At 43.6% G+C, this 17,283-nt stretch overlaps 1 protein-coding gene across 3 annotated transcripts in view; it reads left to right on the plus strand.

The window, feature by feature from the left end:
• The window catches only part of SETBP1 (SET binding protein 1), a 265,135-nt gene that overhangs the window by 45,750 nt on the left and 202,102 nt on the right, over window positions 1-17,283 (plus strand). For 2 of the 3 annotated variants that reach the window (XM_052777332.1, XM_052777333.1), the window contains exon 3: window positions 5,507-5,590. The exons of the other annotated variant lie outside the window; for it this stretch is intronic. In XM_052777332.1, the coding sequence (XP_052633292.1) occupies window positions 5,507-5,590 (84 nt within the window). The remainder of the gene's footprint in view (window positions 1-5,506; window positions 5,591-17,283) is intronic. 3 annotated transcript variants of the gene reach the window in all.

Raw genomic sequence — 17,283 nt, forward strand, 5'->3', positions numbered from 1 at the left:
AGGGAAGGGGATGTGAAACGTTGGGTTTTTTTTTTTTCCTTGGAAAGAGCCTGTCTGAGTTCCTTTATGCTTTTCAGGCTCATGGATGAGAGAGAGCGTGTGTATGTGCGAGGGCGTGCGCGCGTCTGTGCCCATACAGTCGCTCAAGTGGGAAAAAACCCCGTTTGCGGTTCACACAGGAGGAATTTCTGATGGAGACAACAGTGCTAAGCAGAAAGGCACATCCTGATCTCTAGCAAGTGAGGGGCACGCTCACGCACACACGCACACACACATACTCTCTGGGCGCTCTGCATAATACGTGCAAAGCACTGCCCTTTAATGAACGTAACCTATGGCGGCTGGGATGCAGCCGGCCAGACCTCGCCATTAATAAACTGGGAACATTCTTCTCCTTTTTAGTCCCTTTCAATGCCAGCCCTGCGGTTTGATCTCCCTTGAATGCTGCTCCCCCTCATTTGGGGCTCCAATTCTGAGAAGATTTGGCGCATTGTTTGAGGTCGCAGGATGTCGGATTGATTTCGAAGCTTTTGTATTGACTCCGGGCTCCTGAATGAAGCTGTCATGTGTGTCTGTGGTTGGCTAGCAGGCTGTCCGGCTGCAAGCTGTGCCTTCCTTTGTTGTTTAGGCCTCATTGAGCTGAGGGAAGAGGCTCATTTCAGGGTGATTTACCACCACCCAAACACCAGCTGTCTGTTGTACTGCCGCTTGCCTCCACCTTGGAATCAGTTCTCGTTTCCCTTCGTTTCTCCCCTTCTCCTCTCCCACTCTACCACCGTAGGCACTTGGGCACCAGTTCTTTAAGACACGTGGATCACCCTGACAGAACAGCGTAAAAAACATAAACACTGAATACATTGTTTTTCCCAACGTCATTTATGCACCCGTGGGGATTTTTTTTTAGGGTTCACTGTTGCAGTGCTATACGCATGTTTCTTCTTGGTGAAAAAACGAACTATGGCCCTAGGGAAAAAAAATAAATAATAAACCCACCATGTTCATCTTGGCTTGTTACTAAGTAGCCCATAGTGAAAAACAGTAATGATTTTATTTAAAAATAGCTATTAAGCTCAGTGGCAAGACAGCAGAGTGAATTGCACAGCCTGCTTGGTGCAGGATGGCAGGGGAGGTGGCTGCAAATGTGCTCTCCAGTCCTGGAAACGTTGGGATATTTGGGTGGATGAAGAAGGAGTCAGAGAAGGACAGCATCGCCTCCCTACACGCTTGTCATTCCTGAGCAGGCACGATCGCTGTGTTTATGTGGGTATCATGCTGGAGAGCTATTTTGGTGGCGTAAGACAGGCGAGGAAGAAAAGGGAAGAGACTGTGAAGCGCTGCTCAGCTCAGCTTCACAAAGCTCTTTCAGAAAAGTACTTCTCCGTGAAGAGCCAGGCTGCTTCAGCAGCTGAAATGCTGACAAAAGCCTTGGAAAGTCCACGCTGGAAGCTGTGCTCTTCCCCAGGTTGCCATGGGCTCAGTTATCCTTTCTACACCTCATGTTTTCATCTGTTAGTTGGGGATATTTTGAGGATATTGCAAGGCAGGAGAGATGGAGAGAGTATGAACAGCTGAAAGCCAGGGCCAGGTTTGGCCAGTGAGATCTTCCAGGGGCTAAGTGGAGATGGGTCGCGCCAGCTTCTTGGGGGCGAGGCTACTGCCAGTATTTTCAATGGCCATTGCTCAAAACCAAGGAAGGCTGATGGAAACCGAGCAGGTCAGAGCCCAGCTGGACCTGCCAGCGGCTGCAAGGTACATGGCATGGTGCTGCTAAGCCAAGCCCACCTCTCGAGCTGATCTTTCCAGCTGCAGACTTGGGAAAGCGGGAGGAAGACGGGTTCCCCCGGTTAATCCCAGCCAACTCCTCCAGAGCCTGGCAGCTCCATGGAGGCCCGCCAGTGCCATGTGCGCTGTGTCTGATTCCTTTAAACTGGGCTGCCAGCTCCGTGTGGGACTGCTGTGGGCTCACCGCAGCCTCCGGGGCTGCCCCAGCAGCAGTGATTTGTGTGTGCCCCTGTGCCTCCCTCCGGAGCCGCTGGCGTGAAACAAGTTGTGACCGGCCCTCATTTGATTTCTGGGTGACGCAGTTTGGTGTATCTCGACCACAGGCTGTTAAAACTGGCAACTGATCGGCTCCTGTCACCCGTGCAGCTGAGATAATTAAGCCTGTTACTATTATTATTGTTATTTTTCTTCTTTTTCTGCAAACTTTGGCCAACTGCTAGAGCCTGTGGTGCAAGGAGGAGGGTGAGGCTCCCTGTAAGAGGTGGGATAATGGGACAGACGTCCTTTGCACTTCAGTGCTCGCCGAGGACCCTTCTTGCTCTTTGCCTTGGAAAGGGGGATGTCCGATGATGGGTGGGAGCCAGCAGAAGGCAAAGCGAGCTCCTCCATTGGAAATCCTTGTGCCTACCTGCTTCTAAACCAGAACTTCCCATCAAGAGCAGGCAGCACAGGATCATTTAGTAGCAATATATCTCTGAGCTTTCAAGATCACTGTGCTCCTCCCCGATCCTGTTATTAAAAGGCCATGAAACATGGAAATGATGCTCCATAAATTAAGACCAAACATCTGTAGTACCCAGTGAGATGAGGCTCCTCTCTTTGCAGTGTTCTCCTCTCCCTCCCCTGTAAGCATCAGGCGCTGCTGGACAAAGGAGGGGGGGATATATTAGGAGGCAACAACCACAGCAGGATAGTCCCAGTGAGGTGTTTTAATTTCTTAACAAACTCCTTGGGCACTAGAAACTGTAAAATAACATACAGATAAACAAACAAAAACTCACTGACCCTTAGCACCCTGGAGGGCTCTGTTTCAGATCGCTGAATAAAAGCTGAAGTTGCATATGCATGTTTAATGTAACACAAGGCGTGTGCTGCGGAAAAGCGTGCTTTCTTCTAATCTGGTTCCAGACAGAAGCATCCAAACAGAAGCCCCTTTCCCTATCCCCACTGAACTGCTTGGTGTATGCGAGGAAACCCCTGAATGACAAGGCCTCCATCTGCTCTTGAACGGAGTTGCGACTGGCTGCAAATGTTGTCCATATGCTTTTTTTTTTTTTGCCTTTCAACTTAGCTGCCTAATGTTAGACACCTATCCCCAAATTAAGCATCTGCTCATAATAAGCTGTCCTAAAAAAAGGTGGAGGTAGTAGCTAATTCAGGCGATGCGCATTAGGAGAGGTGCATCTGCAGTTGGAAAAGGAGATGGGATTATTCATCCAGTGCATTGCTTTCATTTGCTTTTTTAGGGAATGGAAGAGCCCCTTCATTCTTGTACTGTCAGGGAAAAAGAAAAAACTGTCAAGTTTTGGGTTCATATTTCTTCTCTGCTTTTGATTTTCTAGGTGATTGTGTGCAACATCCTACAATTTCTCTCTGTTAAATAAAGCTGGTGATACTTCCAGCCGGAGAGGAGAACATGGCAATAGTTTGCCATGAGCTCAGGTTGCATGACAGTATATCTTAGAAGCCAGAGAAGGGTCTAAAAATGTTTTTTTTTTCCTTGGTTTGTGGTGTAAAAAGGGCTGGAGTATCTTTTTCAACATAATGACTTTGCAGTGGATACTAGGACAAATTGACCATCAGCAAGTCACGTATGGATCCAGTTTCCTAAACACAGGTCTGTGTTGCTGCTATAGGCACCCTAAGGTATCCTGGCTGTCCATCAGCTCCCTGTTAGGAAATGTGTGGGTCTCCCTTAGGTCCTTTTGTATCTGTAACTTGTCTCATGTACTGTGGGGTGTCCAGAAAGTCATCTTTGGTTAGACAGACAAGTCTCTCCCTATGCCTCAGTTTCCTATCTCTAACATAATAATTTAATGCAATTGCTTTACATTTTAGTTCAATCACTTCTTTCTGGGGAATGGTTTTTGAATTTGAGAGATTACGGACTAATTGTTGAAGGACTGTAATAGTGGGGCAAGAGCAAAATACCTTTATAGATGGGAGTCACAGGCAGAGGATACGAGTTGGAGGTAGTCTCCTAAACACCTCAAAGTTTGACAGGTTGCAATCAGCAGCCCAAACATTGGGCATTTTGGTTAGGTATCAGATGTAGGTACAGTCTTTTCAGTGTCTTTTTTTTTTTTCCAGCATCTCTTTTGGAAAGAGGAGAAAAGATAATTTTTGCACATATTCTGACCTTGCTGGGACTTGTGAGATGCTGGGGTCACCAAGTAAGAGATCTCACCACACCTGGCAGGTTGCAGTCTCTCAAGAGGTGACCAGAAGTTTATCTGCCTGTTTGTAATTCCTGCCACCAAGGGTCTTCTCTCTTCTATGCCCTGACATTGAGCAATGGCTGCAATTCATATTAATCGTGCCCTTTCCCTTCCTCATCATTTAGGGCAGAGCACTTCCACTTGGCTAAACTCATTAACTACTTTAATATTGAGGTCTCCTTTTCCATATAAATTTATCCAGCTGAAATCTCGTGACTCTCCACGGCTGCACATGAGCAAATTCTCCCTCTGTTGCCCAGCAGATGCTGAGAGTGTTTATTTTTCAGCTGCGGACAGCAAAAGTCTGAAAAAAAGACAATGTCTTTGTGTGTGTGTCTATGGGAAAGCAAGTAAATGCAATGGATTTGTGGGGACTCAATTGGCTGTGTTACTGTTTGAGCTCAAGGAACATTTTGACCAAACCAGGAATCCCAGCCCCTTTCTGCCATGGTGATTTATCAAGATGTCCAGATCTAATAAGCTTCACCAAAGTGACTCAAATAATCCCCAGAAAAGAACCACGTTAATGTGAGGGACCTTGCTGCTCAGATCACACTCAGTCTGATGGGTTGTCAACAAAAAGAAGGTGTTTGAGCTCAGCTTATTTCCCGAACTGTTGGTTGTAGGCAAAAGGAGGGTGACGGGACCCTGTTTCTTTGTAAATCTCCATTGACCCCAGCACGTTATCGACGTTGCAGGGTCTGCACCAGCAGTGTTGGGTGAGGGTGGGCTGTTGAATTCCTGGCAAGGACTTGCCAGTGGTTATTTGGACAAGTTGTCCTAATGAGGGCAAGTCACACCTGTAGACTTTATTTCACTAAATCTAGCTACTCTAGAAGCAAGTAAGCACTAACCTGGTAAGGGTGAACAGGAATGTTGGTGTATGAGCTTTACCTCAAGTCACTCCAGTTTGGTAATTGTACTCTCTGAGCATGATAGATTTGTTCTTGTTCATGCATGTGTATGAAAATACTGAGTTAAAGTAACCTGTTCCTTTTCAGCTTGGCTTGCCCATATTCCCTCTGTGTTTTTCTACACACCTTGCTTTCCTTCTGCCTCTGTCTATGTGACATCCCTGATGCTGTAATATTGGCCTTTGGGGAATATTGGCTCCTTGGCAGCTTGGGAGCTACCTCTCTGTGGAGGGGTATCTCCCAGCAATGCAGGATGAGTCCACAGGCTTCCCTAATGCCCTTTCTTTCCCTGCTTCTGGTCGTAAATACAGGCCTCTTGGTCTTCAGTGGTTCAGACTGTGTTGATGTTTTTTCTTGCCTTATCTCTTATAGGGAAAAGTCATTGGAGATGCAAAACTGCTCATGAGTTGTGGTTGCAGAAAAGGGAAAAATGCTCAAGTGAAAGACTCAGATCAGGTCAGTCAATATGTACCTTAACTGGTGGAAATAAAAGAATGTGTTAACATCTGGTTGAATTGAACTGTGCTGTTGCATATCAGGGTTCCTGGACACAGAGTCCTTGGCATGGCTGACAATGATACAACATTAATGTTTTTGTATTTGTTATTTGCAGAAAAACCCTCAAGCAAGATCAGGGATTCATTGCACTAGGAACTGTTAATGCCCTAGCCTGACTTATTCCCATCTGGTTTATTTATTCATGAATTCTGTTTCTTTATAAAAATCCACTCCAGGCAATGCTTTTCTTAAAGAATATTGCACTTCCTTGCTGGGTAAATGCATGCAGCCTTTGGTCTCATACTATAGCTGCCTGGATGGGCGATAGTTACAGAGAAACGTGCCATTCGTTGCATGCTTTTGTTCTGAAGTGACACCATCACAAGAACATTCTTTATTGAGGTTCCTCATGATGGACATGTAAAAACTTGTTCACAAACCGATGGCCAAGTTTCAATATTCATTACTTGGAATGAATGGCCCCTTATTCTAAAATTGGTCAAATTGACGTCAGTGGGACCACTTGTAGGGTTCAGTAATTGCAAGCGAGGTGGACTGCGCTCTGAATGACAGCCAGCTGGTGGTCTCTTCCTACCTCCTACCATTCTGCCCTTATTCAGACCAGCCAAGTTTGTCCCTGTCAAAATTTTCAGTTATTATGACCTTCTGTCTTTGTAGCTAAAGAGAAGTTTGAATCCAGAGATCATTCTTTCCAAAGATGAAACAAAATTTGATCTGAGCAGAAACTTTTTCTAAATATTGAGTCATCCCAATGTGGTAGAGTGAAGCGGTTGATCTCAAATATCAAATAACTTTGCTCTCTAATGTCCCTTGTGAACAACCTGTGACCAGGTATAGACATGAAACAGATTCAAACAGTGTTGACAAAGCTCCAGGAACTCCCGATAATTTACTGATGGGAAAAGAGATGAATTCTCAGGAAGAAAAATGTTTTTCATTTTCAACATGCATATTCATCAACCCTAATTAATAACAAAGTCTCTGAGCATTGTTTTGTTAATGTCTGAGAAGATCTGAGAACAGATCTATCTGTCCTGCGGTGGGCTCTGTTGTGGGGAACGTTGTTCACACTTACAAATGCTTTGTAGGATTGAGTCTTTCACTGATGTTTGGGGTTTTTTGTTCCTTAATTAGTATTTTCAAAATAACAAATTCATTGTCATGAGCTACACTATCAGTTCACCATCAAGACAAGGATTCATATTACTTTTCTTCAAAGAATAGCTTCCCATTTTCTCAAATACAACTTTAATTTTCTCATGTTGAAGTTCTAACACATCAGGAGAAAATTAATTTAGAAATGAAACACTTTTACCAATTTTAGTCTTTTGTATTTTGACATACTCTGGTTGAATCACTCTTGATTTACAACAGGACTAGAGCAGTGTCAGACCACTTGTAGTAGAGATCAAAAATGAAATGGGAACATCTTGATTGCAGAGAGGTTTTACAAAACACTATCACTAACAAACCCTGAGCGTTGGACCTAAAAGTCTTTGATGGCAATACTTTAATTATAGAGTAGGCAATAGTTTTTGGAGGGAAAAAAAATCCCATTCTCTTTTATGTTTTCTGGGACAGTGATAAACCATTCTTTGAGTCTGGTTACTTTCTGAAATCTAATTTTTGATGTCTAGTGATGTGTTGACCATCTCAGTAATTCTTTTTTACTGTATCAGCATAAAGTATTGAGCAAGTGCTTGCTCCAGAGGCTGTAAAGCTCATTCGTTGTGCCCCTGGCAGGGTCCTGTCAGTATTTCAGGGGACAGGAGGCGGATGGGGAGGAAACTAGTACAGGAGGGTGGGTGGCAGTGTGGAACATTTGTCTGTGAATGCAGGACCTCAGCTCAGCTTATAAATTATCCCCTGGGCCTTGTAGATAAACACAGACTTCTATGGTGACATCGGCTGGGAAAGGCAAACACTTGCCGACGATTGTAGGCTAATCCTTCAGGACACTAATTGCCAGAAAACCAAGGAAGCATTATTTTAGGAACAGCTTGTTTCACTTTGTGAAGTGGAAAAACCCTGCACTGGATTTAGTTTTGTTTGCAGAGCTTTACCCCCTCCTCCCGCACCCCGTCTCAGATTTTAAAGATTTACCTTCATTATTGTTGTTGGGGGCTTTTTCTTCCTTTTTTTTTGGTCTTGCTTTGTGTTTTCCTGTGATGCCTCTGTAAAGTTGTGTGAAAATGCAACTTAGTTTTCATTTTCATGAATGTATGCATAAATAGGTATGTGGGTTTTATACCATTAGGTATTTAAAGGTTTGGGACTAACCAGCTACTTTTCAGCTGAATTTTTGTGAAAGGTGATGATGCTTTGTGAAGTTTTTAATTTTATTCATTTTTTCAAGTCAATTTGGAAACTTACAAAAAGTTCTAGACAAACTGACCCACCAGTGAAAATCCCCAGCTGAACCAAGTCATGACCCTATTGCTGAGGATTTCATTTACTGACATTTCTCCAGTATGCCTCTAGAACAGAAGGCACTTTAACCTCCTTGACCTGAGATTTGCTTCCTTGAGTCTGGCATCCACAGGCACCTACCTGCATGGTATTTTCTATGGTGCAAGTCATCAGTGTGTAAATCCTGGCCCTGCCACTGTTGAGGGCAGCAGTCCAAACGGGCTCACATGGGTCTGGGATTTCACAAGAGTCACAAGGAACCCAACCTTCCTGTTGGATTTGCACCAAAGCAGGAGAGGGACTGGTGGTCTGTGTTGTGTGGCCTCCCAGTCCAAATCAAACCCTACAAGATGAGGCAGAAGGCTAAGCAGTGCAATATAAATCCCACAAAAGCTTTGAAAACCTCGAAGGGAATACAGCTGAGTGCACTGAAGAACTAGAGTCCCGTCCTCCACGGATGGTCTTAATGAAGCTTTGGGTTGGTGAAGCGGGATGACTGAGAGGAGTCCCAAAATCAGGCCACCTCTTGGCAGCAAAACCCTCATGTCCTTGGCTGCCATTAACACCATTGCCAGTTGTTCGTGTGCTTTGTGGGAGTGAAATTCATCTGTGCTCCAAGGCCCAGAACCAAGTCTCTGCACCACAAACATCCTACTGTAATTGTAAGGTTCATATATGCTCTTCATAGTGGTTATTAGTTTCCCAGTAATTTATGCCTCCCCATAAATTATTATACTGTTGCTTATTATTTGAGGTGCGTTGTTGCATAAGAATGGCAACTCTGGAGTAGGATTTCCTTGTGCTAAGTAGTATATTAACATAAAGCAGGAAAGATGGTTCCCAGGGAGTGATTTCATTTGTGTACTTTCTGAGGAAAGAAAAATGTCATTTAAAAACAGGGGAAAAATGTGTGGGTAGACAAATAATGTGCATATTAGAGGTATGCATAAGGTTGAGAACCAGAAGTAGCATAGCACTCCATATTCTCAGCACATGCAGCTCTGCCTTCTCAGAGTTTAGTTTTATTTGTTTTCTGTTCCTTCTCCCAAAAGGTAGGCAGCTCATCAATGTTTAACTGCTCTTACCCTTTGAGTTTTTTCTTTTTTCTCTTTGCTTAACTTTTCTGGTAGTTCATGTGAGCTCAAGTGTTACCGAGAAGTCAGATCCCCCTGTCCTTCCTTGTGTTTGTTTTTGGTTTTAATATGACAAATGTATGCCTCCTCTGGAAACGGTATCCATGCTGCAGAGTAATTATTTAGTGAATGGTGGATCCAGTTCATGTTGGCAAGGATCAGATTAATCATTATTAATCATGACCCCTCCGACAGTAACCTCATCCCTTGCCTAAGTGCTGCTCTTTATTAAGAAGTAATAGCTATTAGGGGATGGCTGGGCCACCGCTCTCGTTGCACCACCACAGGGCTCAGGACTTCTGGCAGGAGGCAGAGGAACTCGGTTCAAAATTAAAAATAGACGCACATGGTCCACGTTCCAGAAATGAAATAGGCAGCTTCCCCTGTGGGCTTCTTTGGCCTTATCTGAATGTCCTCCTTTCCCCTGAAGCCTCCTGAGAGTTTGCCTCTTTCCAAAGGTTGAATTCAGTGTTGGGGATGAAATAATCTCTCTGATGCTTTTTTATTTGTCCGCTTGATTTTCTTTGTTACACTTAGGTAGATCCCAGTATAACCTAACGCACACGTAGTCCTTGCAAGAATAAGATTTTAAGGTCTATTCTAGTGGTTGTAGCAGGTTTCAACAGCTGATGAGACTGCAGATGAGCTTAGGTCTCTGGGACTCCAGTTGTACCAAGCAGACCCCAAACCAACCACCTTTTTTGAGGATTTCTGGATTCCTTGAAGAAACACTGCGCTGTTGAGGTGAGGCGTGCAGCACTGTTCACCTTGTGCACAAAGTTGTGAGGGATCTAGCTTCTCTCTCCAGGTCACTGGACTGGGGATTGTAGGCCTATGTGTATATATATATATATCTCTCAAAGTGGTATATCACTTGTGTCAACAGAGCTCTGCTGACAGTAGACAGTAGGTTAATTCACAATTATTCTGGTTTTCCTAGCAGTACAGGTTCTTTTTGAGAAGGTGAGACAGTGCTATCAATGGATGTCATCATTATTTCACCAAAAGCACAATGACTTAAGTACTGGATTCAAACCAATCTCCCCAATCCCTCCACCCCCAAAATCCACCTAAATTACTTTTTAAAATGTTTTCATTGACTGTATGGAAATCCAGGACAAAACCTGTTAGAAGAGAGCAAAGGAAAGAAAAACATCTTCTGTCTCCATCTAGCTCTTCGGTACCTGGAGGGTAGCAGTAGAAACTTGGAGCAAACCTGCCACACTCTTTTGATCTCTGCCAAAGTTGTTGTGGGAGTAACACTGTTTAATGGTTGAAGGAATTTATTGAAGAATAAAAGTACCAGCAAAGACAAAGGGACCAATACAAATTATCTGGTAAACCGCTGTCAAATTTTACATGCTCAGGGCTACTGGTAATTTCCCGTCTTAAAAAAACAGGGGGGGAGTTTGGAGGGGAGGGAAGGAGGGTAAAAAGTATATAAATAAAGCCACCTCTTTAAATAGCTAACTGGCCTGGCCTGAACTGTGTCAAAGCTAAGTTCCTTTGGCAGCCAGCACTGTAATATCTGTTGAGGGTGTAGCAGAGCGCTGAGACAAGGTTTTAGAGAATCTACCTTAGCTTTGGTGGTTCTCCCTTGCATTCTTTCACTTGTCAGCAAGAAATGCACTGTAGCACAAAATGAGGGAGTGCAAAGGGAGCGAAGATATGCTGTCCACCATCTCCTGCTCCAAGTTTATGGAAGAGTTTGAATCTCTGCTTGAAAAATCATTGGATTCTGCAAAGGTTATAAAAAGCTAAAACAAGAAGTAAAATACGAAGAGACAGGATGTTAAATGTCTGAGGTGTCTGGGTAGTAAAGTACCCTTAAAAATATTTTGTTCATTGAATAAAGCAGTCTAGGTGATTATACAAGGAACATAGGACTGTAGGAAACTGTCCTGGATCGTCCAGTCCTTTGAGATCTCAGGAAACTGTTACATATAGCACCACTGATAAACACATCCCTTTGGGCACTGGTATGTGTTAAAAGCAAACCTTGTAGCCCTGTCACTACACTCATCCCACCAATTAATCTTTTACTTTAACAAAATACTCACTCATATAATACTTCTGCATCTTGTTCCTGCTGAGAGATCAGGGTGTTTCCCCCTCCCCATGATATGAGTGTTTGTCTCAGCAAGGTGGATCACCTTTGCTTTTCCATTCACCCACTACAATTTTCTTGCTGCTGGTGGTGCTGTAGGGGGAAAACAGTTCCACTTGGCGAACTAAAATGCTGTAGAAAATTCAATCTCAGCTTTTAAAAGCTGGAAATCACTTCCTCTCAATGGGATCTGATTGGGGACGAGGTATTTGAATGACAGACTCACCAGCTGCCTTTTCTCTGGACCTCCCAATTTCATACAGCAGTTGTGCTTTGGTAATTTCTGAATCTAGTGCTAAGCATCTGTGTTCCTGGTGGCTGGGAAAGTTTTTTGGTTTCATTCATCTGTTGTGTGGAATTGAAGCAGTTGTGAAATGGAAGTTGGGTGGATAAGTCCCCATTCTTTGGATTTATGTAAGTTTTGGAGGGATGATGTTATGAAAGAAACTTCCTAAATGTAAGCCTTCAAACAAAAAAGATTGAGGTTATGGGTGTCCTTTATAAGTTCAGCTGTAATAGGTTTGTATCGCAGTGGGTTACACCTCCCTTCATACAATGCCATTGATAAGCTGACATTTCGAATGACCTTTTATAACCACCTATTTCCTTTTCTCACTCATTTTATGAATAGTCTTGTACTCACTTCAAGAGTTTCCCACCTTGTGGTCTCCTCTTACAGCTCATATTAATTTCAGAATGGGTTGGGCTTCCTGTAAAGTGTAGCACACTGCAGACGGAAGTTCAATAGAGCCTTTCCTTTCTACAGGAAAGGGGTACCAAAAATCTCATACTGCCCTTTTTTGCAGGAACGGCTTCAGAAATAGCAGTCAACAAATTGCTTTTTTTTTTTCTTTTGAGGCTTTTCTGAATGCTTGCTTTAACATGGTGTCCTGCCCCTGTTGGAGATGTAAAACTTAGGGCTCAGACCTTTTCTAGTGAGTGATGATCCCATGGCACTTTCCCTCCTGAGTTGGAGCACGCGAGTCCTGACGATGTTGTTTTGTCCAGGCTCTCATTCAGGATATGTATTCTGCCAACTTGACTTGACCCTGCGCCTTCAGTGGGACACATTATTTTTCACTTCTCTCCCTAAATTGCTGTGTACTGCCACCTTGCATTGATGGGTCCTTTGTTCCACCTTGGAGGTAGGTTCATTTTGGTGGTGGATGAAGGGAGGCTGTACGGTTTTGAAAAGCAATTTGAGAGCCCTCTGAATGAAAAGTGCTTCACACATGAAAAAATTAGTGTTATCAATTGTCATCATCAGCCTCAAATCCTGAATTTGAAAGGGTCATTTATACTCCTCAAAGGCAAACACGCAGCAGCATGCTAAAAGAGAACTAAAGCAGCCAAAGAAAATGCTGTCTCATGTCATTTCAGGCTCTGCAATCCCAGGGAGCATTAATAACTATTTTGTTGTTTTCACTGATCTCTCTACATGGGCAGAGAGGGAAAGAGTCGGGAGAGAGACGCTGCATTGCCGAGCCGCCCCAAGCGGTCCCACGCCGTCTACGTTAGCAGCTTACCTGCTGCAAGGAGACTCAACCAGGGCAGGGACAACATGCAGATGAATGAGGCAAAGGCACAGGTGAAGATTTGGACTTGTCCATTTTATTATGATATAGTAAGGACCGTCTTTTCCCATCGCTCTCTGGCATTCTGGCTGCATTTGCTGCCTTTCCCACTCTGTCTTGTTCCCATTTCCCCTTAGCAGATGCCAACGTGTGAAGACACCATGGCAGGGTCAGTATCAGTCAGCCACCTTTTAGATGACAGATGCCATGTGAATCCAGATCCCATCTACTCTGAGGTTCATGCAAACTGAACGGCCTGCTCAGAGCTGCTGAGAGCTGTGAGGTGCAAGGAAAGTGCAAAGGCTTTGTGGGGGGTGGCAGATGGAGAGAAGGACCCGCTTGTTGGTTGCAGTGTTGTGCTTGCAACTTTGCGGAGCACTTCACGCCTATCTCGGCATGGGTGCAAAATGCTACCCAAGCAGAATGCTGGCAGTTTGCACCCTCCTTTTACTCACATTGTACCAGAGTCAATGTCAAGGCAAGATGAAATTCAGGTCCTAAATCTCAGCAGGTCATCTGTCTGGAGTTGTACCCAATATGGTTCTTCTGCATTCAGCGAATATTCAGTCATGGCATGGGTTAGTCACAGAAGATGTATTCAGTTGAATTTCCCAGCAGGTCAGGCAATCACTTTTCCTGATTTTCTCCTGGGAGCCTGTTCCGCTGTTGGGTTGACCCTGCTGATAGGAGCGTTTTTGTGTTGCTCCATCTAAACAGTCTTTTGTTCCTTATATCCTTTTCCTCTTTGTTATATCCCAAGTCGTGAGTTTCTTGTTCGTGCATATGAGTCTGGTTTGGTGAGAGACAGTAGCAGCCTAAGATACGTGTTCACCTTGGGTTTAAAGTTTCCTTATATAGGTCAAAATCAGTTTTTAAAACATTACCTCCCAGAAACCACCCAGAAAGCTCTGTCAAATAAAACTGTAACCAAAGTGGTCTTTGTAGAAGAAAAAAAATCCCTTGTACAGGGGAGAAATCATTCAAGCTATAGTTTGAAAGTATAGTAGGTGGAAGAAGAAGTGGTTCAGTGTCTACAGAGTCGCCTCACCCTTCACACATGCTGGTTCAGTCCCTCAGTCTGCCGCAGGTTTACTACACAACCAGACGTGTGATTTAATTCCCGCAAGACCTCAACTCTCTTTATAAAGCAGTGAAAGCAGCACGGATATCCTTCATGTTAAAGACTGGGGAGTGCTTGGACATTAGCGTGGTGTAGGCCTTGCCTGAGGTAGGTTAACACTGGCTTGAAATATAGCATGGCTCCTACTAGCACCCTGACAGAGGGATGTTTTATTCTTTTTTAATGTCACATCGTAGAAAGAACCAGACAAAAATCTGATCTAAAGTAGGAAAAAGAAAGAACCATATGATTCGCTGCAGGTCTAAATCCCCTCTGCAACTGGTTCCAGTCTGGAGAATATATTCACAGCTGGGTTATAAACCCTCAAAACCAGACAACATAACCTTAACTAACACAACATTACTAAGGCACTGCTGTAATGGGATCATTCTGCTATGGCTTATGGGCACATTTTAAGTGTCATCAATTCAGTCTACAACTGGAGGCTGTTAAGTGCAAAACCATTTTAGCAACTGCATCTTACATGCAGGAATGATGGAATATTAATGGCTTTTCTTTTGTTGAGGAAAAATACAGAGAGAAAAATGAAAAGCCACAGGAAACCTCGCTGTCCTTCCTCAGGTAGTTAAGTTCATTTTTGGAAGGCAGCAGGATCAGTCTAGCAGCTGAGTATTGGTGTAGGCAGCCGGGAAATAGGCTCTCATTCTCCAACGCTGAACTGTTATACAAGCTTAGCCAAGTTATTTTATCTTAGTTTTCCTTCTTAGTCTTATCTCTTCAAGGATGTGAGTTATTTGACAGAGTAGTTATTTCACTCCATTGTTAGAACAGGTTAGACTCTACCTGCACGACATTGAGACTGAGCAAATAGGGAAAAGCTGTGAGGCCCTGTGTTTTGTCCCACCAAAGATGCCCATCATGACTATTTTGGTAGTTGATGTCAAGCCCTTTAAAAAGAGCCTAAAACGTTTTGCAACTGACTGGGAAATGTGATTACCTTACCCCGAAGCTGGGTCAGAAAAGGTGATAAAATTAACTTTCCCAACCATATGTCCTTCTCAACACGCCCTGGGCTGCTTGGTCTTTTACCTTGTCACATTGTAGACATGGGAAAACATGTGATGATGAGATGGTGCAAAAGTTTCCATTTGGTTATGAATACTTGTATTGTCTATAGGTGTTAGGGGCCAAGACTTGGGTAAGTGTCCTGAGGCTGCCTGAGTATCCATGTAAACAGGATGACAAGGAGATGCTAGCCACTTTCCGTGAACTCTGTGTTCCCCGGTGCTGCAAGGTCGGAGCTGTTGTAGGCTTTTTGCAGGGCACTCCTATGGTTTGACTTTAGATGACTGACTGACTGACGCGTTGTTGAGGCATCCATATCTCCCTCCACTGACTGTGTCAGGAGCAGAGGCCCTCAGTTGAACCACGGCTATCTTCATAAGAAAGTCAATTGAAATATCTCTCTCAACATCCTCCCTAGAGGTCAGTGGTTGTACTTAGAAAAGAAGGGAATGATTCCTGATGAATAACAGCGTGCAAAAGCTTTTATATTCTCTTTTTATCATTATCAAATCATGCTGAAGAGGCTGCAAGGTGAAGAAACTCTCAAGCTTCATTTTTGAGAAGCTGCTAGGATGAAGACAGGGAATTTCAAAATCAATACTGAAGCTTGTATTCCAAAGAGCAAATGGGAGAGTCATTATAAGCTGCTTTACTTCTCATCTCTAATTCCCCATATTCATAACTTAAGCCCTGTCATTTGGATTTATCCTCTGTGGCCTGCAGTGACACTAGGAAAAGTCCTTCTTTTTAATTCTGTGGCAAAAAAATAACAACGCTGCAGGGTAGGATCGTATCCCCACAGAAGTTTAGGTCTTAAATGTTTCATGGTGGGCACCAGATTTTGCTGTCTTCTCCCCCTCCCATTTGTCCCCCTCCTCCCTCCTTTACATCAATCATCCTCTTTCCTAGAGGCTAGGATACAAACAGTGTAATCCCGGAGAGAAAGGATACTGATACAGCCAATCCTGCACATGACTATTGCTCTGTCCTTGGAGATGTCATCGCTAAATCTGATGATAGGCTTTTGCTGATGGGAGTGTTTCACCTAGACTGGAGAAAGCAATAGGGGCTGTAATCTAAGAACCCAGCTTTGTCATCCTTGGGTGATCTGTTGTATCTCCATCCACTTCTCCTATTTTAAGTGGATTTCTAAACTTCTCTTTCCTTTATTACTTCTTGGTTTGTCTTCTTGGCACTTACAGCATCATAAATACAGTTTCCTCACTGGCAATATTTTTAATTATGTCCTGGAAATGAACCTTAGACCTGACTCAGCCAACCCAACTGAACTATTCATAATACCTAAAGGACTGGTAGTGGTGGTGAATTAACTAATGACTTTAAAATAAGGAAGGCTTCCTGTATAGGCTGCTTTTTGGAGAAAATACCACAAGCTCAAGTGCTATTCTGTTAAGTGGCCTTCAGAAGAGATTTTTGGGTTTGTTGGGGTTTTTTTTGGTTTGGAAGTCAGGAATGTGTTTAGAGGAGGTGGTGTTACTCATCTCCAGAAAAATCCCACAACAGTATATTCAGGGTAAGCTGATGAACAAGGGTTGACTTCTGGCAGGTCCAGGCAGTGACAGCTTGTTCCAGCAGCACCGTCTCCCTGCTCCTGTGTTTATTGAACCGGACTTGAGATCACATGATATTCTGCTGGCAAGTTTGGGAATGAACTTTGGTGGGAACCCAGTACTTTCTCTCATCTGCAAAGCCCTTATTAAAGCCCACTATTACTTTTTCTAACTCCCCTCTGGGCTTTGAATTACACTGCAACGAACATAGCACACGTGAGTAAGAGCTTAAGGTCTTGCTCACTTGGGTGGTCCCATTAAAAAGACCAGGTTTGCTGTCTTGGCTGCAGAGCTATTCCAAACATTGCTGCTATTTTTCTTCCCCCAGCATTTCTCACCTGCCTTTTTTTTCTTCTTCTGTTTTTTTTTTTTTTCTTCTATACCCAATCTATTAATATGCATTTTAACCAGTTAACTTTGGAACCAAAATATTAACTGCATAGGAGGCAGCTTTTCTGAAGGTTCATAAAATATGTATCAGAGCTGGGAATATAAAATGCTCCCATTTTGTAGCAGACAAAATGTATAAAGTGCTGAGTGAAAATTGAGAGGAACCCAACTTAAACCTTTGAAAATCACTGCCAGTTCCAATGTGCTGTATTTATTTTGACTTGGAAGGCTCAGTCTGGTCCAGATGAGGTCATTTGGTTGGGAGCACACGTGTCCGCGCAGAGCCGGGAGGGAGGGAAG

This window comes from Harpia harpyja, chromosome Z (genome assembly GCF_026419915.1).
Source record: "Harpia harpyja isolate bHarHar1 chromosome Z, bHarHar1 primary haplotype, whole genome shotgun sequence".
Lineage (NCBI taxonomy): Eukaryota > Metazoa > Chordata > Aves > Accipitriformes > Accipitridae > Harpia > Harpia harpyja.